Source organism: Anopheles marshallii, chromosome 3, assembly GCF_943734725.1.
Source record: "Anopheles marshallii chromosome 3, idAnoMarsDA_429_01, whole genome shotgun sequence".
NCBI lineage: Eukaryota > Metazoa > Arthropoda > Insecta > Diptera > Culicidae > Anopheles > Anopheles marshallii.
This window is the reverse complement of record NC_071327.1, coordinates 19880001-19905887: the sequence shown is the minus strand read 5'-3', so window position 1 is coordinate 19905887 and position 25887 is coordinate 19880001. Positions and strand designations below refer to the sequence as shown.

Sequence of the window (25887 nt, the reverse complement as noted above, 5' to 3'; positions counted from 1 at the left end):
TGCTGAACGATGCAATTACACGCCGCTAGTGTGTAGCATAGCAACGGAACTAACAATGTCCAAAACCTTTCGCAAGGTTCGTACCATGCTGGTGGGGTTCTGTAAACTGCAAACACCCTCCACACGCTCCCCAAACTGTTTGGGGAAATTAAAAGTTTATAAAGGTCAAGTTCATTGCTTTCAGTTTGGAGTTGCTTCGCAGTCGGTTGTTTCTGACGGTCGTTTGCGGTTTCCGTCCCCGGTGCCAATCGGCAAGAGTCTGCGCGTATCGTCCCCCACACATCACATCACAGCTGTCATCCGCGTGGCGATCGTGTAGTGTCTCACCCGTATCTTCGATCAAACAGTTGGCATGTTCTAATTGGATGCGCGCGTGCTCGCGCTTCCCTGTTTCCCTTTCGTTGCAGGTACTAATTAAAATATCCTCGACACCCGGAGGTCGACCGAATATTTTTCCCCAAGCCGCTTCTGTTCTGCCATGCCGGGTAGTCGTTCCAGTAACAACGATACCGAGCACAACAGGTCCCCTAGAGAGAGCGGCGAGGATTCGGAGGATGAAAGTGAAATTCTAGAGGAAAGTCCCTGCGGAAGATGGCTGAAACGGAAGGAAGAGGTAGGTAACAAGCGATGGAGGCGAGTGGCGATTAATGAAGTTGTTTGTAGATTGGGTAACTCCTTAAAGCATCCGTTTTTTGGGATATGGGCGAATTGTCGACTTTGTAATAGTGCTGCCTCACCACTCCCTGTACGGTGTGATCCGACAGGGTTTGCGGGTTGTGGACGTCTAAGGTCCGTGTGCAAATTCCGGTTCGCCGAGTGAACGATCTTCGCCAGCGTTTGCTTGGGCGTGCGCATTCTTTCCCTTCTGTTGTTGTTGTGAGTTGTTTAGAAGCAATTTTTGCAAAATTAATTTGACCTTTTGTCAGCATCACTTGGCGACGATAGTAGAGCATGACATTCGATTGATAACAACCGTATTGTGGTGGGTCTATTTGATAAGCGCAGCGGAGTTCTTTTTCCAGACGGCAAACAACACATCATCCGTTCACATACACTGATTTTGAGTCGTTCTTTTTTTTTTTGAAGGGTTTGTTAACATACAATGTTATGCTACACTCCCCCGAAAGTACCGTGGATAGAATGCCTGGAATGGACACCGGTCAGCTCAAACACGGATCAAGCGTCATCCGCTCGCTAGCTGTTGTATGCTGGCTGCGTGAACAATCATTCTATTTATTCACTTTGTGCCAACCATCATCCCACCATCGGTACGAGTTTCAATGGCCACACGGGTGAAAAGAGAACAGTGATTTATAAACTTCAACTATTCGGAATATTTCCGCTTCGCTATTCTCCGCAAAACTCTATTTCGCGAAAGGCTAATAGATTTGGCTGTGGGACGTCGTTGTCGTGCTTTTTTGCTTTGCTATGATGTTGACTGAGCTGGGAAGGTTCAACAGTTAGCATATGTCTTTAGTCATCGCCGGATCGCCGGTGAAACCCATTACTGCCGTGATTCATTGCGAAGGGTTTCCGCAAAACAGAATGAATCGGGTTTATTTGTCTCGCTTACGGTGAACAACTGTGTGCATCGGTACGCTGTTATGTGTAAAGTTTGCCTAATGAAAACACGTCCAGCTAGTGCAATAAATTAAGGCATTAATTGTCATATCCCTTCCGCAAGTGGCAACATGCAACTTCCGGCCCGATGACGAACGAAATGGTGAAAATTTCCGGAAATGTAAGGCAAAACGAGAGAACTATTTCCGGCTGGCGTACAGAGCATGTGTCCATTTTTGTTGGTGTTGCACACCAGTGACACACACGCCGCGCATTCCGCGGAGCCTATTCGACACTGGAATGTTTGAAACAGCGCGTTTTTCGAATGGATTTCGAACATGTGATTGCATTCATTGCACTTGCAAATTGTTGTTCGATCGATGCGGCGTCGCATTATGTTGCTTCATCAACAAGAATCAAGTTTCAAACGACACTGGGTGCAACCGTTGTATTTGCCAAATGGTAATCCCATGACTCTCTCTGCCCGATGCCTGATACCTTTCCGAACAGAAGATTTCCCGATGCAGTGTAATCTGAACCGATGTTTCGCATCGGTGTCAACTGCCACTTTGTAGCGCAATCGATCGAAAGCAATGACTGCAGTTTATCGATGTTTCTTTACCACTCTGCTCGGTTCTCGGACGTCACGTAAACACTGCAATGGGGGTTTTTTTTTTGCCTAATTCATAGCCTTGAGCACTTGATTTGGGTTTTTGCCTTGCTAATTCTTAATATAATTCTTCATTGTTCAATGTTTGTTTCTTGATATTGCACAGCACAATGTGCTCAATGAATCTTTTTGAGAAGAGTCATTCATTTGAATCTTAAGTGAGGAGTCATTGAACATCGACTCTCAAAAGATTCGTTAGTCTTCAGAGCAGTGACACCCTTTGGAGGTCTAAGGCGGGATGCTTGTTGGCAATTGTGTCCGGTAGAGGGATGGATTGGTGCTCCACATTGCGGACAAGCTCATAGGTGGAGATCACAAATCTTGGATGATTCATTATTCGTTGAAATAGAGATACAGATTCATTCATTCAGTTGAAAGATTCACTCAGATTCATGAATCTTAATTCTCACCCAAGACTACACAATACAGCACCTTTAAGCGCCTGCAAAGAAAAGCAGAGTACGAAATCCCTCGTTTAAATCCATTTGAGATACCATTCCTTGGTAATTAGCTTATAAACCATCCTGGAGACAAAGCGACTTTGTGGACCTTTTTCTACATCCTCAAAGAAAGCTGAAAGAAAGTGATAGTAAAGGTGTAAGCGATGGTTCCCAAGGCCCTGACACAAATTACTACCGCTCTCTAGCTTAAGCGGTCAACTGTTTCATGCTGCCACCCGTAACAAGACACGGATCGTAAAGGATGGTCGTATATAATAAGTTTATTGTGCTCATGTTAGATATCGCTTGTTTGCTTGATATTCCTTAGGGGGAGAAAGAGTTTCTTCATGGGTAGAAAAGTATCACCAACGGGAGAACGTCTCGTTGCACACGGTTGTGCAGCCGAAAACGAACATCCTGAGAGACGGCGGAGTTACATTGGCAATTGCTGTGGACATTATGTCGCGTCTGGTATTGGGGTAGATCACGGGATAAGCCAGTTTTTTGTATGCGTTTTGACGTTTCCAGGCTTATAAGCTTACAGCTTCCCATACAAACTGCCAAGCCAGATAAGCCTGGGAATCGATGGTTAGATTGTTTTGCTTATGAAAGTGCTCGACAGCTGCTCGACAAATATCAAAACAAAGCATTTTTCTAGCAGGTTTAAACTAGGTTAGGCCATATTTCCCATAGGCTTAGGATGTTAAAAAAGGAAAAAAAAATACATAAATACGCATAATTAATAATTTTTTTTTAATTTCTGGTGTTCTGGTGTTTAACAATAATTATTTTTATAAAAAAATCAGTTAAAAAAAATTTATCAAAAAAGGTAAATTATTATTTCAATTTACTTGCAGTTTTCCAGTTCACAGTTTATAAAGTCTAAACATCACTTAAATATTGCCTTGAAAATAACACGAAACATAAATTATGCTTTGAAACTGAACCGAAGTTTGCGTCCTCCGATTATTTCTCTCGATTATAATAGCATACAGATGAACATACCGTTTGTTGTTGCGTTGTGATGCGCAAGCTCATTTAATTTAGCTCACCCTCGTAGCTTTTATCCTTTTAAAAAATATGGTGATGTATTACTTTCTACTTCATGGAGCTGTTTCGTGCATTTATACATTTTTACACGGAACCCAAACTAAGCAGTCTAGAGTAACTAACATTTTGTAGTCCTTTACTTTAATTAAACCCGTTGCGGTTTACCGTTGTACATGGAATTTTATATAAAAGACCCAGGCATTCTGTTAGATTCGAGATTCACCGACTGCTTTAAAATTAAGCATGTGCTGTTAAGAATAAACAGAGATCTTAATTACCTGCACCATTTGGAATGTCAGTTTTGGAAAATGGGATGCTTGAGAGTGCTATGTATCAATGCTATGTGATGCTATGCTATGTAATGTATCAATTATCGAAAATTTCAAATCTATGCTTAACACGTTAGTTGCCGGGTATTTTCTTGAAAGTCAGTCATTTGATTTACATATAACTTATATACTTTTGGCTATCAAACATAATAGCCATAGCTACCAACGTGTTTAACAATACATTAACAACCTAATTGCTTATACTTACATGTTGTCGCTAGGATCACAAAAAGGATGTTTCTTTAATCACAGTATTTAAACGAATGAGAACGAAAGAGCGAATGAGATATAATCCTTTGATTTTTTTTAACATGTGGCGTGACGGGTGACGTGTTAGTTGTCAGCATCGGATTGAATTCTTGAGTTCTTCGCTCGACTCAACAATTGATAATTTTTTTAGTTGAATGTTTTTTTTAATGTTGAAATAAAGGAATTTCATCCTTTATAAATCACATAAAATTGTTTTTGACTCACGATACTTCAGGAAATTTCTTAGCTTGTATTTACGTATTCCCATAAGTATGAGTATAAAAAACGGTTTGAACATGCTTGAACCAATCTTTTGAAAGACATGTAAATACCGAGTAGGATTAATATGCTCATAAAGGTTTTTGAACTGGCTTTTCTTGTTGAGACGGCTCAATTGACTGAGATATAAATAAGGTTAATTATTATAAGTATCTATGTATATAAAAAATGTAGATACAATTTTAAACTAAAATAAAAAATAAATATCCTGAAAATCTCGGTACAGAATACCTAATGTCATTCTTTATGTCAAAAATCTATGTCCATATGTGATTGATGCAACCAGTTACCGATTCGCCGCTCGAAATCTGCTCGATTATTTGACACATACCGGCTTAAGCTTAAGCTTTCTAACTTTTGGGATGATCTACCTCATTGCTTGTCCTCGTCCATAAATTACGTACCGTGGCACGACTGGAAGCAGCAGTAGGAAGCGTTGCTGCACTCTACATTAAATCTTGTTTCGTAGGCGTACACAAGAAAAAAACTGCATTCAATGAGTGATTTATAAACATCGCAATCTCCTCCTTCGCTTTCGCCTTTTGCGCGATAAATTATTCCCGCAGCAACTGCTCGCCGAAACATACCGCGGAGGAGTGTGTCTGTCTACTGCTCTATGGACAATCGGCACAGCAAATACAAGCTGAGGGCAACATCATAGAAGTTTGCTGTGGCATCTCGTAGTGATTGAATTGGTATGCATTAAAGGCGTTCGCAGCGTGGTGGAGGTCGTGTGTACTACTGTGAAGATGTAGGGGGGAGGGGGGGGACAATGCTCTCACAGAATGTGCGCAGAATGTTCCACTGTGCAAAGAGGTACTTTGAGAGTCAAGTGGAGTACGACAGGAGAAGATGTCTAACATTGTAGCATCGAGAGCTAGAACCAGCTGCGAATCATATCCTACAGCAAGTCAAGAAGTTGGTGGACCGACTCCCTCCCACACCGTTGACCATCGCTAATAGATGCAACCTCCTATAAATATCTGTCGCCCATGGGTGGACCCATCAAACGTCGGGATACGAAAATGCGCCTAATAGACCAATAATGGGTGCTGTAAAATTTCAAATATTTCACCATCATTCTCTACGGACCGCATCCATCCGCAGTTCGTGTGGTGGACCCGCCGGAAATAGGCTTCCGGAAAGGTGCGAATGATGGCGTGCCGGGTGCAGACACCTTCGCACACCGACACCGAGCGTTATGCTGGTGTTGTGTTGTTGCTGGGAGGCGTTAATTTTGCGTGAAGTCGCCGAAGCCCTCCACCGTTTTCCTTCTGTCTCCGATAGCGACACCGCGTACGCACATCGCATCGTTAAAGGGAAGAGGAACGTCCGCAATAATCGGTCGGTTTTTTGAAGGCGGTAGCGACGCACGTATGCTGCATTCGCAGCAGTCACCATGGGTAGAGACCAAAGAGACCTTTCTAAAAATAGTCACAAAATCAGCATTTGGTCCCGCTTGGTGGTGGACGCGGTGGAGTGCGTGGTTAGGTTGTTTGCGGGGGCTAACTCTGGTGTGCGTGTGTGTGCCGGTTGACGAAGACGCCTAAATATTCTCCCGCTATGCGTCTGGCATGTTGGTACGTATCACCCCAGGCTACTCATCGAGCCCTCGAGCGCATTGCCGCAGCAGCTCAACCCGGTTCCCGGTGACTGTCCTTTGGTTGAAGTCGTACCATGTACACGACGGTTCGGGCGACGGTGCTATAAGCTCTCGAACGGGGACCGTACCACCTACCACCGAAGATGAAGCGATGACTGAACCAAACCGGCACCGAGAATGTCTTGGGAAGGCAAACAACAGCAGCAAAAAAAAGAGTTTCGCAGTGTTTGCGGAACCTCGTTAGACCCAAGTCTCTCACTCTCGCAAATTAATTTTTCCTTTGCGTTCATTAATTACATTTTATGTTAACCATATGCAAACCGGCGTGTGTACCGCCTCGCGATGCAGTTGGCAATAATGGGAAATACGCATGAAAGTGACGGATGAGGGAAAGGCATGAGTCATTGATACATTGTGTAGCAATAGACGAGCAACTTGGAGGTAAATGTGCCATATCACTATTTTGCTTCGTTGAGAGCATTAGAAATTCATGTGACTTTGTTTTAAAAGGATCCACAGTGTTTCTGTTACTGCTTCCCCACGTTAACGTTGTGTGGACCTTCATGACTATTTGATGATGGCCATCAGGGCTCTGCTACAGTGGCTACTCCAACACACGACGCCATCATCCATCAGCGTGATTACGAAGTTGTTGGGGGGACGTGTAACACCTGGATGTTTGCCTCGTACACGCCGTCACCACTTGTCGGAAACTTTGTCCACTTGTGGACCACAAAACCCGCCCAAAAAAATGGCCCAGGAAGTACTTTCGGGGATGAGAAAATTCGTTGCACACATCCCGGTGTGGCACCATAACTTAGCTTTCTTATGACGACCCGTATCTCCTCGCCGTCACTTTGCTTCCTGTATCAGTTGTAGGCGCAAACCCCTGCCCGCTTCCGTCGCGCACGTGGTGGCACTGCTGAACCGTGGGGGACGCCAAGATTTTTTTTTTTATAAATAACCAAAAAAAACATCCCCCTCTCTGCCACCGTTTGGCGGGCACCGAACTGCGCTCCGGTCCGAACCACGGGACCGATTTCGCGCGCGCTGTGGCAAGTCAAGGCCATGGAATTGCTTTCCGCTTCGACAGGTTCGACGGATCTATTTATTTCTATTTATTGTGTTGTGTGTTATATTTTTTTCTCTCTCTCTCCACCACGCGCGCCCTGTGACGAAACAGCGCGCGGGGTTTTCGCATGTTTGTGGACGCACACGGAATACACAACATGTGCCAGGCAAAGAAAGTGCAGACATATCACGCCCGCACGCTACTGGCGCAGAAGGGAAAAATTGTGCCCCAATGGTGGGCATATAGGCGCGTAGGGGCAAACGCTTGGTCGCTGACTTTTCATGAACCTTTCGCCTTGAGTCATTGTGATGGGGCTGGCCAACAAAAAAAAAATCCATCGGAATCGGCCAACTAGCAGAAGAATGTCAGGACGCATCGGTTGGTGTTGTAGAAGGAACGCACACAACAAAAAAAAAACCGGGCACATAGTAAGGTCGTAGCGTGGTGCAGTGATGGACCTGCAACAACTTTCTCCATGGTGAATTATCTCTAGCTTGCTTTTGTTTCTTTCTTTGCTGCGTTTTAATTTTGTTATTCCCCTTTTTATACGTTTCATAGTAAACAATCGCGTGCATCGTACAATTTGATAAAGTTGTGCAAAGCAAAAAGTTAAACGATGATTGTCATTACAGGGTTTTTTGGGCATTATATTGACAAGTTTCGCGAGATGTTGTTTTGTACGGGGATATAATTGATTTGTTCGGCAAGTTATTTAATTGAACAGAAGATGGCGTTGACATGTTCGGCAGAACTATGGAATGACAGGAGAATGTTATTGTTGGCAACGCGGTTGCTATGGATTTGACAGAAGCTGCGTTGCTATTCGCTGAGCACTTTGCCAGCAGCAGTGTTGCCAGCAACATCATTCAACGATAGCTCAATAGTTCTGCCGAACAAGTTAACGCCATCTTTAGGAATATTAAAAAATGCACAGTTGACTATATGCTCGAACAACTCGCTGCACTTGTCTGTACAGTCTTTTCCCGAGTTACGCGAATAATGCGGGTCAGAGAAATTCGCGTAACTCGAATTCCCTTTATAATGTTGTTTATTTTTAGTATTCAGTGATCGATTTCTCCTTTTCACGCTGGAAAGTACATTAATAATGGATAATTTTCCGTTTAATTTGACAATTAGAGTAAACTTTTAGCTATAATAAATGTTTATAATAATAATAAATACGTTATACGTACGTTACGTTATATAAATACGTATAATAAATACGTTAGGTTGTATTTTTGAGATGATTTGAAATATGACGTACAAAAAATTAATTTCCACTTACAAAATTTCACGAACTGCCAAAATTTTAGGATTCCCGTATTTCGAATTCGCTGGAACTCGGAAAATTATTGTATATTGCCCGGAAAAACCCTGCATCATCTTCTCATCATATGTTTCTACTCTATCAAACAGCTACATAAACATGAAAAAAGCATCTTTCTTTTCCATATTAGTGAGATTGTTAAAAAAGCCATTGCTATTATAAACCACAATTACAAAACAAACAACCATCGTATCGTTTCATGCTGGAGGTTCGTTTGGTAGAATTTTGACCCGCCGGGCTCCAGCATGTCTGTCTGCCTCACCTTAAAAGCTTCCTACCGAGTTCAACGGTACTTATTGTTGGGGCTGGGGTGTGACCGCGGCAGCTGATGTCGGTTCGGAAATGTTGTGCCACAAACCGTGCTGCCACCGGTGCGGCTCGCCAATTAGGCTCAAACCGAAGCCGAAGTGCTGCAGTATTATCGCCAGAAAAGTGACGCTTGATTGGTCATTCCCTTTACGAGTATGACACTGACCCGTCCGGCTCGACACTCCCGTGGACCCGGCGCATTGACGATTGTAAACATTCCGATAACATTTCCTAACGATCGCTCGGTATTTGCCGTCTTCCACTTTCGTGCGGGGGGTTTGCGTCGCTCTGTTTGTTCCGTTTGTTTTAACGTTCGGTTTTACGACGGGGCCAGTAGAATTTCCAAGCAATCGCGCTCCCGACACCGGTTTTTGGCGTCTGTTACAATTTGGAAGGCGGCCAAATTGTGCAAAATACACAGCTTCAAATGCCTAAATGTGGCTTCTCCGATTCCGTCGATCCAATTGAGCGCTAGAAGGACGGAGGAGGGTAGCTAAGGGAGCGTCCCCTAACATGCCCTTCAGTTGGCACAAAACATCCACCCAATGGGCAATTTCGATCCGTTGGAGAGAAGACTCTAGCGTAAACTATCATTGAAACCCCGACTGCTACTGTAAACGTTTTTTTTCTGGGAAGGGAACGTAAAGAGAACGCAATATATTGGACTAGAACCAACAATGGCAACCTATCAACGCTAATAAAAACCGTGTCAGTGGAGAGGAAGACCACCGGGACCAGAATACACACACACCGAGAAAAAAAAACTCTGTGCAAGAAATGTCCTTTAATGTGTCTGCTGTGCAATGACGTGGAAAGCGGGCGGCTATCGGCTATCCGTAAAGGGCACAGTGAGCAGCAAATTTGGTAGCATTTTTATTAGATGCCACTTTTCACAAAGCCCTCTAATGAGCGCGAAAGGTCGTAAAGAGCGTGGAAAGTGTACCGGGTCGCAAAACCCGGCACCGAACACACATATCCGACAGGAATGTCCTTGTAGTGCTGAACTGTTAATTCCATCTGTCGCAACTGTTTACTTGTTGGTTTGAAACAACTATAGTTGCTTCCTTCGAGGTGGGTTTTTTTTTTGTACTTCAAACTACTGCTAACTACTTACATTTGCCCCCAGGTCCTTGAGATGTCCAAGGCATATGCGTCTGGTTGCGGAGAGCCCAATGTTCGCACTCCTACGTGACATCTTGCGGATGTGTGGTGTACGGTAGTGGCCTCGAACTCATTTCCACTGCAGCCGGCGGTGAGCAGAGAAACTCATAATAAAAACAACTTATTAGCATTTATGTCTAGTTATATAAATAGTCATCTGATGCTCGTGTTGCTGGACGGTTTCTGCAATGTGTGAGGAATGTTTCGTTCTGCCGAGCCAACCGGGCCAGCACACACACACAGGAATCGATAGTGCATACGCCCACGGCCAAGGGAACCGATGGAGGGCCGTACAGATAATTATCACGGTGCCTTGTCTTACTTTGTGTCATGGATTTGTTTCTATTGATTTAACCTCACCGAACGACACACAGTGACTAACAACAGCACTGGGCGGCACTGTTACAATGTTTCGATCCGGAGCCCTCGCAGGTGTTTGCGTTTCGGGCACGGGAAGCATATTTGTTTGCACCACGAAGGTATCGTAGGCAAATGTGCGAAGGGAAAACCCAGATAAGGCGATAATCTCCCGACTCGTACATGGGTAGTGAGCACATTTAATTGCATGAAACAGTAGTACTATATACAAGAGAACTAAGACCTGGAGTACACAATGCCCGAGATTGCTTTATTATGTTAAATATTTACATTTAAAAAGATTGAATAAAATATTGTTATTTAGTGGAAGACCACGAGAAGCAGGAAATGTTATGACCATATAGCATTTGTCTCCAGAGAGCAGCTCGGAGGTACAGTGGTAGCGACGCTGGTCTTCACTAGATAGGTGACGCGTTCAAATCCTACCCGAGAACAGGTTCCTCTAATAGTGGAGCTATTTATAGCTATCCGACAATGTGACAAAAATAATTCTAATCAATAACAGGGTCATTATGACCTAGTAGGTCATTTATCCAAAACCTTTTAACTAGAAGAATTCATTATGCACTGAGCTATTAAGCTGCACTGTTCTACTGACCTTCATTTGAAAATGTCAATAATCATGTGAACCTCTGGCGCAGGATATTGGAGTAACAGTTGAGGCAAGAATTTCGATAACAGCTTACGCGTTTTTCGTTATAATTTACATACGTAATGTAGCATTGACTGTTTGTACTGAGATTGATTTTCCTTATCTCTTCTTGTAGAAAAATCACACTAGGGAGATCCCCATTTTATGTGAAGCATAAACAAACATTTTACCCAGATTATTCGATTGGAAAGCGTGAAGCACCGTTCGAAGCTGTGGATGAGTTATACTTTTCATCATAAACTTCTCGAAAGTGTGGCTAGTGTGTTCCATAAAAAAACACATTGATTTGCTCACACTTTCCGTTTCTGTTTGATGCGTGAGAAATAAAACGATAAATACTACAGCCCGCGGCGGGGGCATGTGCATTGTGCAGAAGAAACAGCATAAAATGTGGCACTACCCTCAATCAAACTGTGGTCATGAAGAGTAAAGGTTAGTTAGTTTAACTGCACAAATAATTGACTTAGTCTTCGAGCTCCGTCCGTTATGCTACAGCACCATTGTAGTTGTAAATTATATTTTACAACCATACTTTAACGCTTTTAACGCAATCGTTACAATTGGGAAATGTATAAAGTAGCAGCAGTGATATGATAAAGTTAATAAGTTATCTAATTTACTTGACGTGGAAAGTGTTAAATTTTCTTGACCATTGTTCCATCACTCATGGCTGTGTTTAACCGATGGTTCTTGAATTGCTGGGCTGTTCTTTACTTTGCAGAAGTAGTCGTTAGTAAGTAACCTGTTCTACAGCTTACCACTGATTACGTTTAATGAGATGGGTTCATTCTTTTCCTTCTGATACAATCCCTGGACAGAGACGTAAAAGAAGGCTTACATTAGTCATCCATTTTACTCATTCGCCTTGTCTTGTTTAAATATGGTATTGGTATGTTTCGCTGCTTCCCGCTGCAATCGAATTTCCGACGGGGTTTTAGAAACAGAGAGAGAGACATCCCTTCACTTGTGACAGTGCGTGTCTTCCCGGAAGGTGCAGTGACGGTTCCGTGATGACAGCTTGCCACAATTGGATGCAAACAGCGCGGCAGTGTACGATTGCGATCGTGGTGTAGGGTGTTAAACTTTCGAGGAAGGCCAATGTAACGTATCCTTCCGCACTACCAAACAAGCTGAAGCCCTCGGCGTCACCACCACAACCCGGGTCGGTAGGTGGATGCAGTGAGCAATGCCCCATTTGGATGCGACTGCAGTTGTTCGATCGATTGGGACCGTAAACCCGTCTTGGCCTGTCGATCGTCAACGGTCCATCAAGTGATGGAATTCCAGTGTTACTGTGTGGATGCCACCCGGTCCCTGTGCGTTAGTCAGAAACTGGTTTCGATTGGATATTACCGCTACCACTACCGGTTACGTGTGCAAAGGTTGTCTCCACCACTTATCAGAAATAGACTCCCTGGAAGCACTCTGTAGGGTATGTAATGCATGAACCCCCCCTCGTGGTTGTTAGTCGTAGCTCCACATCATTCCTCCTTCGGTCAGTGAATCCGTCATTGACCTCCACGCAAAAAAATGTGCGTGAGTTGCTTGAAGGAGCTTAAAATAGCCTCAGTTCAGTTAACTAGCCAAACGGTGTTGGTGTCTCTGAAGAGGCTAGATTGTATACTTTGGTGTAACGTATCCCAATCAAGGAATCCAGTTATTTGTCGTATCCAAATAAATATATCTTCAGGATCTCTATATACATTTGTATAATTCCGACCCAATAAGAGGGAGATTAATTGAAAGTAAGCAAATTTATAGAAAGTCAATATTTGCCTTTGGCGTAGTATACTATAGTCCAATATGAGGTAAGAATTATAAAACATAAACAGAAAAATAACTCTCCGTTCGTCCAACTAAGGATCAGCGTTATGTCGCCATAAGGTCATAAAATGGAATTATTCAGCCGTCGACCTGACGGAGGAAGTACACCATGTTTGTCCGTGCCACTAAAGCAGCATACTTCATCCCCGCAGCAGTTGGGTTTTTATGGGAAAAAAGGCAAAAATTATGCCAACAAATTAATGCCGTAAATTTACTACTAAAGCAAATGACAAGACACGTGCCCCACATTTCATCGCACACTGGTCATAAACTGTCACACAACCGTGTCTGACACTTTGTCGCAAGACAAGCAACTATCGTAAGATTAACCAACGTTTATGAAACGTTACATATTTCAACTTCCATAATTTGAATGAAAACTGAAAACTGTTGCTATAAAATGCTCAACAGAGCGAGAACACATTCAGATATAGCTGAGAGTGGCATACGAGAATGGCCAAAACGAGGGTTCATTCTGATGCGTGCTACAATGATTATTATTCGCGCACGACACAAGGGCCAGAGAACTTTAAATCCCAATCGTCTCACATATCGTCGTGTCCCCGTTCATCCGTATGTGGGACGGTGTTAATCCAATGGAAGTGATGCATTTTACAGCTCGTTGCCACGCTCATTAGTTGCAGTTACGGTATAATAATTCTTGTGTTCTTTCGCTCGTTATTTGGCGCTATGGCAGCTTAGTAGCGAATTTACTTTGTTACTACTATAGACTAGCGAATTTTATACCCAAAATAATACTGTGGAACAGTGTTTGTCTGCCACGACAGTGTGCTGACATAAAAATTAAGTGTCTTGTCCGTGCTATAAAATGAAAAGCACTCACTTATGAATTCGATTCGTTCGAAGTGATAATACATCTCGTTCAACCGTTCATTTGCCACGCCACGAACCGGTCAACGTGGTTGGTCAGCAGCGATGCACGAACTTGTCCACTAAACTGTGATAATTTCACATCCACCAGGAATGGCACGTTCCCGCATGCGGCAAGCGCCGGCCACGGGGCATCAGATTGATGAAGACATCTGACGACAGCTGCATAAAACATGACCGCACGAGCCGAACACAACGGTGCATTGCAGGAGATTAGTCTGCTGAAGGTTGAAACAAAGCAGAGCAAATAAATTCAAGTAGCAGACATTTTTGAGGAGGATGCTACTCAGGGCAAAGGGGAAAAAACACTCACGTTGCTAAAATAAGCAAAAACGAGAACAATGATTATGGTATCAAATGTTTTCTTTTTTTTTCTGCACGTTTGCGAACATTTCAAGAGCGGGCCTTTTTTCTTTTCCCACTCAAAGCAATATTGTTGGTGTGGTTGGGAAGATTTCAAGAGCATATCCTGCTGCCGGTCGGTAGTGGCCATGCCAAGTCACAGTTCAGACACGTTTGGGCAAACTTTCCTTGGGTCGCGGGGGACCGTTGATGGAAATTTGAGTGTGCGTTAAAGGCAACTCGCGGCAGAAGCTATCGAAAGATATTGAAGCAGACAAACGAGCGTGTCGAGGGTGGGGTTTTTAAAATTAGCGAACGGTTTGTTGAAAGTTTGATTTATTAATGGGCATCATATTTATATATACGGCCAAATAAATCTTTAAAAACCTGGCCTCAGTATGATTGATGGAATAATTATGCATTCGTAGCTAACGAGCCGCGCTGGCACTACTGGACCTGTTGTTATTGATTTTGTACCCTTTTTATTTTTGTTTTAATTTGATTATCTAATGTGTGTTTCTACACCTTCTCTCTCTCTCGTTTTAGGTAAGCAACATTCTCTACAAAAGGAAGCGATTTTATGATCTTGAAAAGAGTGGCAAGCAATTTGGTAGCTATAAATTATTCCAAAGCAAATCGAAAGCATTCCTCCCTACGCGATAGCTTTTCGCTGGACGTCGCGTTGGTACCGCGTGGTGGTTATGAATGAATGTGGAGGAAAGACGCAAAAAGGTGGCTGCGCGCACGGTTGGTTACAAAGCAAGAACCGCTGTTTGAAAGACTCCATAAAACTCCCAAACATAAAACGCCAACCGTGCACATCAAGTGCTCATGTTCAGTGAGCTAACGCAATGGAGGGAAGCAGATATAAAATTGCCCCGATTAGAGAGAGGGGTAGCGTTGATTCGAACTCCAGAACGGAGAACCAAACGGCATGAGTTTTTGGTTTTTTTTTTTGGTAAAGTTCAGCACACTGTGTTGTTGCTTCGCTTACAAGCGGTCGTCGATCGTCGTCGTGCAAGATCCGCCAGTGTCCAACAGAACGCTGTGGTGCGCTGAAGCGCGAAACATGGAGCAAACACTGCACAAACATCAGCGGCAACCGGCAACTCATGCGTCATTAAACGGGAAAAGATTTATTTATATTTGCAAAATATTTTATGCGATTCCTTCATTCCGCCGCGCCTGCTCTGGCTATGCTGCCCGTTGGTGGGTGCCTGTGTTGATGTGGAACTAGATGTTGGTGTTAAAGCAAGAAACAAAGAATAGTGTGTTGATCGTTCACATCGGTTTTGGCAGGTTTTGTGTATTTATGGTGCTTACAAACACGGATTAGAATCGCACATGGCAAAATGTGTCTTCCTGTTTCGATCATCACATACGGATACGCTGTATGAAGACGATAACGTTTTGATCCATCGAAGAAACGGAATAGTTCATTTGAAATCAACGTCTCCTAAAGTCCATGTCAACAACTGCCAGCAACATTATTGTTGCATCTCCACACGTAGCTAAGCTTCAGTTCAGTTCAGTTATCTCTTTTCTCGTCCCTAATTTGACTATCTCTCTTAGTTGCTGGCTGGTTTAGTTAGTGGTTCGTTTCGGTACAAGCTGTGGCTGTGATTTGCAACCCAACCAACACCCCCTTGCCGTACGCGCCGTGTCCCTGCGGTTATGCAAATACGCAAACAACATTGTAATGCAAACCGCAAGAAAATAAAAGCGACAAGAAGTCCCGCAATTCATCCATATAAGGTCGTTGTGACATCGAATGGGATCGCGCACTGTGGTAGCAAAAGCATCATCGTTCGAAGCGAATGCTCTTAGGTTTCTATCAGCGCAAACGGGCAGGCAGGGTTAAACAGTATTGCATGACTTCCTCATGTTTCTTTCGTCGAACAGCGGACGTGCCAGTTAAGCATTAGTATTTGCTTGTTTATTATTTTCTAGGAAGCTTTTCGCAACCGGTGCTAAAATATTTCCACAAAAAGGTCAGTTTAAGATAATGTTTCAAAGTTATCTGTTATCATAAGCGAAAAGCGTGGCGTTTACATAAATCATAGAGGGAAAAAATATTAAACTATAGCATTCAGGGTGGCACATACAATGGCGGTTATTTATTTCAGTAGCTTTTTCGGACATATCTAGTTATGTAAATTGAATTCAATCCGCGGAATGTGAAGGTCGCCGATGCAACCGAAGCGACTATCGTGTCTTTGGAGGATGTTTTCGGTGTCGAATTAATGATTACTTTTAACAAATTTTTGGATGTTCTTTTGTCCGTGAAACAAAAAAATAGTTTTTTTTTGTTCTTCAAAAATGGCCATGGAACGTACTGTTGACAAAATAAGAGATAATTGCATTTGCTACAACTATTACATACCTAGACAACACCACCAAGTTTACGCTGTGTTAAACCAAAACTAACTAAACGCTCGAGTGGAGGAGAAGACGCGACATTCGCTTTGTTTACGTTTTGCGATGGTGCGCCACGGACGACGTGCTGGTATGTGAATAAGCACTCAGCACACTACTACGATATGTGTAAAAACTGTTGCACAACCCGTTGTGCGACACTGATAAGCTGGCTGTTCCAGGCCAGGGAGCCACTGAATGAGACGAAGCAGCACTCCCAGGCAGGAACAACATAGAAACGGACGGGGGAAATCAACGCCAGACAAAGAGATACGCAGCGTCCTACACGTTATCGTGGGCGCTGATAGTAAACGGCGAAGGAAGAACCGCTTGCACAGCACCGCGAAAGAATAATTATGCGCAGCGGTCGATTGTTCGATCGTTGTGGAGTTCATTGCATGCAACGTTCGATCTAATTTACCAAGGATTGTAAGATTAATGTTCTGAGTTCGTCACATGCACGTCACTTCGCCGAGCTAAAGGTTGTGACGATCGAACGAACTGCGTATTAATCGACGCCTCAAACAAACATTCCTCCCAAAAAAAAACAAACACACCATCGCCAAAGCGGTATTTTCAAGTACAACCTGTTTGAAACAAGTATACTACCCGCTAGTCCTCCTTCTGATCTACGCACAAACAAACGAACATTGCAAACCTTGACCCGTCACTTTGCGCTGCTTGTCAAGGAAGCGAATCGCCGACCAAATAAAACTTGCGACTGCGTTAGGTCGTGCGCTCCAAACTTCTCGTCCACATCGTTTGCCGGGATCGTAATTTGGTCGCTTCTTGCGCGCCTCGGTCTTTCCCTCTCCATCCGGGGGTGTGGGTCGTTATGTGTTTTTTTTTTTGTACCATATCTTACCTTTGAAGGGCGTTCTTTGCACTCATAACGGTTTATGTAAAGTGAAATAAATCGCGACAGCACAATAGGATAACAATGAAAGGGGATTAGCAGCTATGGGATGACAGTGGTACGAGTGTGGTGTTTGGCAAAACCACACATTTTAATGTACGTCAGATGTTAGACCAGTGCCTGCCGCTACTTCTTCGGAGAGATACTACGCAGTAGCAATGATCTTGGCAGGTTTGTCGTCTGGTTCGTTTTAAGTGTCACTAATCTATGCACTCGGAGATGAATGTGGGCTTTGGATGGGTTTTGTTGTTTGTTTCGGTCTTTTCTTCAAGTTTCTTCTTTAATATTTGCCATAATTATCGATGTTAGACAATTTGATATCGTTATAATTGTTACACTTATTCTTTTGTAATTAATTATTATTACTAAGCGATTATTATTAAATAAAAATCATAGCTTTAGATTTCAATGCGATATCTCCGCGTACAATTGAATTGATTTTCCTTCGTTTGAGTGTCACTGCGAACGAAATGCTGGCCTTCTACACCGTACCGTACAACAATCATTCAGCACAAGCAACAAAAAAAACCATTTCACGGCTTATTATCTCGCGAAACTTCGCATTCATGGGACATTAGGCACACACTGCTGTTGGAGTGATAGGTGCGTCTCGTCGCGCGCTGGTACCGTGCATGATGACGCTGTCGCACAGGAGGAGTAAACGAAGAATGGTTTTGGCGCCAATGATTGATGCCGCAGTTGACGCTTGCCCCAGTGTGTTACTGATGGTGTAATCCGAACGGTCGCAGTGTGTGTAATTGATGATGGCTACACTACCGACCGGGGTTCTGATTAGTCGTTGGCCTAAATTCAAATAACGTCTCTCATCGCCTAGGTAGAGCGCTCGCACGACAAGAACCATAATTCGCTTTTGCTCATTTTTTTTTCATTCAGGAAAACTTTAGCAAAGGGAAAGTGTGTTGCATTGTGAATGGTGACCGTTGGAGGCGGAGTGGAACGCTCTTGCCAGACCGATCGCTCGGCACCAAATTTATTTGAACTTCAATTTGAATCGACTGTTACACAATCAGAGAAGCGAACAAACGAACATTGTGGTGATGCTGGCGGGTAGTGGCTAGAACCTTCGTTAGATTGGTTTTTGTAGTAATACATTTTTCGGGAGGACGGAAACTGGTGCTTTGTGTGAGCCAATTTCACAATCGGCACAGTTTAACGGCGGGGGGGTCGTTTAATGAGACCAGTCAATTAGAATTAATTGCTTTTTAACTCGCCACCGAAAGGCGTAATCAAAAAACGGTTTTTGCTATTAAGTTTATCGCTCACGAATGACCTTTCTGGTGATGGTTGCAACGACCTTAAATACCGAATGATTTGCATGCTCTTACATCCCGCCTCGGTGAGTCTTAACTGTTTTGTGTCGTTTTGCTTGACGTAGTCGCACTTACCGCACTACAGTTTTAAGTTTAATAGCCTGGGGTGATGGATTTGTTTAGAGTAACTTAAGACAACACTAAACAAAACCCCCTTGTCATTGCGTCATGGAAGAATTTCAATATCAATTGCAATTAGATAACGATAGATAGCAATGGAGAGGACTGTGATGTAATGTTTCCTGATGGACAATCTCTTAAAACATTTCACAACATTGTCTGTTCATTTTTGTCCGAAAGCAGTCTTATCTGAATGGTGGTTGGTAGACGGGTTTGATTTCTACGAAATGGTGTACACCACCGACCCTTATCACTTTCGTCTCATGTGTTATGCTAATGAACGTTGAAACTCGTTCGTTCCGCGTGTGTAACTAACAATAAAAGCGAAGGATTTACTGTGAAAATGATGCAATACATAGCGGTCAGAGATAGGATAAGAAAAGTTACGACAAATAAGCCTAAATCATCAAGAATTCATTCCAAATCTCAAAGCTTTATTCTAACTTTAAATACCGAACGCTATGTTTTATATGCCTTCCAGAAAAAAAATGCCAAGACACCTTATTAAACGGTCATTACGTTAGCTACGACCTCAATAGAAGTGCGTTCTGAGTAAATGTCAGCATTTGGTTCTGCTTTGTCTTGATCTTGCGGAACAACTATCACTTTGAATATTGCTTCGAAATTATTGGATTCGGTCGTTTAAGGTTTGGTCAAAAAAGGTCTGTTCAACGCACCTGAGCACCGTGTCGAGAATTGGCGATCTTCAGTAAAACGTTATCTTCAACTTGTTTTCAACAGGATCTTCAATTGCTAGCTGTAGGAGATCATGCACAGTTCAGATGCTGATCGCCTAGTTCTTGTGCAGGAACTTCGTCTCTGTTTGACAGATAACTCCAAACTCCAAGAGGGGAAATGAAGGGATCGGTTTGCTCTAGATCTTCATTTTTAGACCCAGCTGCTTTTTAGGAAAACGCTTCCTAACAAAGAACCAACAAAGGACTTCTGTTTGCCGTTCTGGTCTATCTCCAGATCGAGGAAGATATGATAGGTACCGGGTCCATAAGTTCCGGTGGGCACGGAGAACCTCACCACGTAAATCTTATTCATTTTGCGTATGTATTTTCCCTTTAACGAATCGAAACGCTCATTTATGAACCGAAATTGATCACTTCGGTCACTGCAAACGTTAAGGACTTTGACTACAAATCACACACCACATTGTGTAATCGTAAATTAGAACTCACTTGGCGCCATTTAGCCGGCACGCTGACAAATTACATCGATGATTCGCTGAACGAGTAAAAGATTGAACCCATTCACCTTCCACTTAAATGCGCCCCTAGTCCTTCAGCTGCTAGGCATTTGATTCGTTTTCGATGTTTGCTTTGAATCTGTGATTAAATAATTGGTGTCTAACGAACCAAGCGCGGAATGGTGGGCGCCTGTTGAGTTGAAGTGGCCGTGATTTGTTGGCGGCAAACAGAAAAAAAAACGCCTAGAGCTTCTACGCAATTAAAACAATTCAATGTGAAACATTGTCAAAAAAAGGGGTACAAATATCGTTATAATTAACATTTAACGCCCACGGTTGTAAGTGAAATTGTACCTTGTTACGCCGGACAATGTGTACGATGTACTGTCCAAACAAGTAGAAACATTCTATAAACAACGCCGAATTGGTGGTTCTATGCCCTTGAAGTGAAATGCCTTGACTCATTAAAGAAGAAGCCGATAAAGCAGGGAAAGTTGGCAAAGCGGCAGCAGCGAATGTTTTCTGTTCTTTCGCGACTGTTTATCATTAACCCACCCACCCACCGTACATCGTACATCAATCATGCGGCTCAAAGCGACTGCGGTCACAAATATTGGAATTTATTTACCTTTCGCTTCTCGCTCGCTACGTCAAAACCCATTCGAAGTGGAAGGATTGAGCCGTTGTCAAACAGTTGACAGGGTGCAAGAAACAAGCGGACAAAAATGGACAAATTAGTTAAGCTCCGTCCAGCGCACAATGGTTAGATTCATGGGTGAAGATGAATGAGCCATAATGTTTGCTATAAATCGTGATAAGAACCGTACGTGTTGTAGCGCAAAGTTTAACCAACCTTCTAAAAGGTGTAGCGCGCACGGTACACACCGGCGCGCTCGCATCTCCTTCTGGGGCACATAGTGCGCAGCTAATTGAACTCGATCCGCGAATGACGCAGCTTGGAGCCGTTTAAAGCCAGCTGTACTATCAAACAATACACAGAACGCACGAACACCGCCCCTTTTTCCGCGGGCACACACACACACACACACACATGTGGTGCCCCTGAGTGGTTTGTTCTAGTCTGGTCTAGGCATTAAGGGTGAAGGGATCACACCCCGGGCGTGGGGAGGGGGGCTCAGGGAAAAGTTCACTGGTGTGAGGCGAGACGGGTGACTTGGCGCAAAACGTCTCGGTTCAAACACTCGTAATGGTGGTTTACTGCGTCAAAGCATTTATTTCCTCGTTCCATCCAGCATGCCCCAGCGTGCCGCTTGTTGTTCCGCTAAACCTTGTGTGTTTAATTAAGCGTCGTTGGCGCCATCGCTTATCGGGTTTTGTGTCGTACCCGCCGCGAGGATCACCGGAACCATGGCGCTGGGTGTATCTACCCTGTATTCACTTGTATGGTGCACTGTGCGCAAGGTGCAGATGAAGGAATGTGGCAACGGTCGTACAGACCAGACGACCGGTAACATGAGAACGATGCTTTCGACGCAGACAGGTGGCAAAAGGCTCTGGTGAGACGAATGCGAGGCGAGCTTACAAAAACGCACGTAGAACATTACAAACTCGCGCACACACCCAAGAGGGCATTCGTGTAAAAGGGAACTAGACGATGTTTTTTCGTTCCAAAATCTCTGTTCGCATCTCGCTTCCGGTTAATAGAAATTCCAGCGGTGGAATTACAATCTAACCTTCGTTTGTGTGTGTGTGTGGGTGGGAGGCAGGAAAAAAAGCAAACAAAAATGCGTACAATGCACTACGGCGAGTCGAAGTCACGTGCAGGTTGAAAGCCGCAAAACCACGGCATTCAAAACGGTTTGTTTATCATTCGGAACCCATCCCCCATAATCGCGTTCGCGCACCGAGTTATCTACGCCGTTGGCTCGCCCTAGTGATGGGCAAACGCCGCCCGCCCAAGTGAGGGTGAATCAAGAAGGGAAGCATGGTTTATAAACACGCAGTTGCCGTAGTACACGTTGTAAAGGTCACGGTCTAGTTTCCTGCTGATTAGGGACGAGTGCGATCGATACTTTGATACTAGTTTGTTGAAGAAATGTATTATCTTCATCAGAATTGTAGTTAGAAACGAAGCGAATTCCGTTGAAAGTTTGTAAAACAAAATCCTATAAAATCAATTAATGTAGTACTGCCTGCAAATCCTTGAGCTAAAAAAAATTCCCCCGCCTTTTTGCACTGTTTATAAATATTTTGAACATGCCAAATGTAAAGCGCACCCCCGTCTCAACACCATCTGTCATCATGGCGCGTGGTGGATTCGCATTGTTTAAGTTTTGCTCTTGTTTTCTTTTGTTCTACAAACTTATCAATCGATCTTACGTGCGAAGGTCGCTCCGTCCACTGAGCGAGAGACTGACGGGGGTTTGTTTACACCCCGGTGGGTTCTCTTCCTAGTGACCAGAACCAGCGGAACAAATCCACTTCCACCCACTCGCGTCTTTGGTTAGAGCGATGTAACGCTGCCCTGTCTCTGTCGCCTACCTGCTCCTCGCCGGCAAACGGCACGGGGTATAATTATTCGGTTTAAATTCTTCGCGCGCCTCGCTACTCATTTGTGGGAAGATGTTTGTTTGTTCTCTTATACCTTTCTATTTTTTTCGTGTGGATGTGGATGGGTTTTTTTTTTTTTTTTTGGGTAGCGCAAGTGAAACGAGAGGCGCCACATTTGGCCGATTAAAACGTCGCAGTGTGACCGTGCATGTGCATCGCGATTTGATGCTGGGTTGGTTGTGTGGTCTCGGACGGTGAGGCATGTTAAAGGGTCAGTCTGTGAATGATGACCCTCGTCACACGTTTGTTTTCGTCGCTTATTTATAGTTTGCATACACCTTTCCGTGCAGCAGGTTGCTGGTGGTCACGTCGAGGATCAGCGAGGATAAACAATGCAAAAGGGACAGACGGATATGTGTGTGTGTGGTCCGGATCCGGAACAAGGTTTTCCAAACAATCGGTTCAAGAAGGATTTGCGCGTGGGGTTGTAATGCTGGTACTATCTTTTATAATTAGCTTTTGTTGCCCTTTCGAGCAACGATTACTTAAGCTTAAGCTCATGCAGAGTAGGTAGCATTTCGGAACTGTCGGAGCTGTAACATTGTTTTCGCGATGAACTTCTAATAAATGCTGTTACAAGACGAAAACGTGCTTGTTTATCGTTGCATCCACCGTACCACCGTCCTTGGTATAATTTTAGGCAGAAGGTGCACATTAACATTAGCGCAAACCCACTTACACGGCACATTGCTTAGGTAAGTGCAGTTGCTTCTATTAAATACAGCCACCTAGAACACGCTAAAGAACGTCGTGAGATTATAAATAGTGCCCTACGGTTCGTATAAATAAATCGTTCGCTTGGTAATGAGAGTTAACAACAGCTCAAAATGAACCATAAATAAGCAATCGGTTATTTTCAACATAAGCTTCACTACTAGTGGTGGTCAAAGTTATAGTAGATGGGTGCTATAAACTGAGTTAGTTTATAGCACTAAATCTAGGGGAAAATGTTAACAATTGGTTGAAAAAATCTTGTACTTGGGTGTGTTGAGGAATGCCTGTATACTTATTATGCTATAATTATAGTAGAAATTGAGTAGTAGTGGCTAAGAACGAATACGGATGGAATCGTTGATCCTTCAAAATGAAAGAGTCGGTGTTTCGTATGACAGGAATAACAATTTTACAAAAAGTAAGACAATTGTTTGAGATATATTTAGAATAAATAATCTATTGTTCAATTAGCTCTTATTTGAGACTAAACTCTCTAGTTTAACTTGAAAATTCGCAAATCTTCTAATTATCTCGAGGTCCAATATCAAGATATCATACATATCTCGGGAGTATAGCACCTGATGCCGCTTACAGTCTTAATTTCTCGATAAGGTACACAATCCTGCTCTCAAACATGCGCACTGAGGTAGCGTTAAAACTAAACATAAACACCATAACCATAAAGCCTCATTTTGAATTTAATAAAACCGCAGAGACCGCTTTTGCAGCATGCACAATGAAGATGACACCGTCATTAGTGTATAGAGTTTGTTATTCGACGGTCTATCACACACACACACACACACACTTGTCAGACAGACTAAGCGCACATTCGCGAGGCAGATGTACCTTCGTACCCACGTCGTTCTTCTTGACATCGCCGACGTTTTATTTGACCATTACCAACATATGGTATCATAACGTCAACGCGGTGTGATACACCGCGCCAGAACATTGGAACCGAGCAACAAAAAAACCCAGAATAAAAAAGTGTTAATGAATATTAAAACATGACACCTAATTAAAAATAAAACCATTGCCTTACCAGGCATTGCGTCCGCCCCCTGTTTGCTACTGCTTCCTGGCTAGATATAATCTAATCCCAGCACCAAGGGCCGAATATTCTGTCAACCAGCGTCGCGACATCCCGTCCGGTTTGCTTCGGTTCATTACCGACTATTAGAGAAAACGGTTTCGGTGTTGCGATCCCTCTAGTGGAAGGTGTACATTTTCCACTAATTAAGCATTTTTCGGCTGACCTTTACTCTACCACCTAGTGCTGGCAGTAGGTTTCTAGGTAGGTGGATAAGCTACGATTTACACAACAACGACACACGCAAAAGGAGAGGCTCCCTACGCTGTCTACCAGGAGCGGTACAGCTCTGCTACGACAAACATGTTTGCCCACATCATTTCCGATATCCTACATCCATTCGACCAAATGCAGTCCATTTGAATCCGACAACCAAAAGCAATCTGTCGGCTTTCACTAAGAAATAATCGATAGCAGCAATCCACTGCCCTATAGAGGGAGAAAGGGAAGGAGAGACCCTTTTTGTTGGACGTCTGTCTGGATAAGACTGTTGGAGTTCATAAAAAGAAGGAAAGATTCTGCTGTTGATCTAGATCCACCCTGCAGCCGGAATGTTTTCCAAGGACACTGGCGAGACGGAATAAATATTAATATCGTTCGCTATCAGCAACAATTACGGCTGGATCCAGTTGCTGAATTAAATATATCCTTCGGTGCTGTTTGGTTTGTGGATGCCTTCGTTTCGGTTACGTGCCACAACAAATGGAGGTTAGGGAATCTGATATCTTTTGTACGATAGCTATACAGCAAAACATTTGACTTTAATCAGTTGGAGAAATGCTGGGATTTCGAAGAGGTGTTCTCACATCTGCTGGAAGCTCAACAAAGACAGGTTGATGTATATTTCCAACAGTAAACTGTTTATTTAATCATAATTGATAAAACTTTAACTGAGGTTGCTGTCAAAGTGAACCAATTGATTGCTTCTTTCGTTTGCTTCGTTTGGGAGTCTATAAAAAGCCGGTTAGTTATGACTTTACTCAGCCGGTATCGATTCTTTCGGTGTACATAAAGGGCATACTATACTGTGGCTGTGCAGAATGAAATCTCATACTGCTGTGTGGAACGGCCATTCTCCATTCTGGTTCTGATTTTATGCTGCCACATTCATAATAACATCGATGCGGACGCCAACATTGCAATGTTGATGGAAACCGGATGGGCCCTACCTCTGGTCGCTGGCACTCCACAAGCGGAAGATGGGAAAGGAACAACAGTGTTAGAGCACAGCTGTGTTTTGGTTTTGTTACTTTGGCGTACATGTTGGGGACCTTAGGGAAGGAGGTAGATATTTCCATTGAGTTATTCTCTAACTCCCCAAGAGCCATCGTTGCGCGAAGGGCTTCGGCAAAAAAAAGGGAAGAGATTTATTTTCTGCGTACCATTGAATTTTCCT

The 25887-nt window shown here is 43.4% G+C and overlaps 1 protein-coding gene across 1 annotated transcript in view; it reads left to right on the top strand.

Moving 5' to 3' along the window:
• Positions 1-456: 456 nt before the first annotated feature.
• Positions 457-25887, top strand: part of LOC128711273 (nuclear receptor-binding protein homolog) — a 30909-nt gene continuing 5478 nt past the window's right edge. Inside the window, exon 1 of the mRNA XM_053806141.1 lies at positions 457-613. Coding sequence (XP_053662116.1) covers positions 479-613 — 135 coding nt within the window. The 5' untranslated portion in view covers positions 457-478. The remainder of the gene's footprint in view (positions 614-25887) is intronic.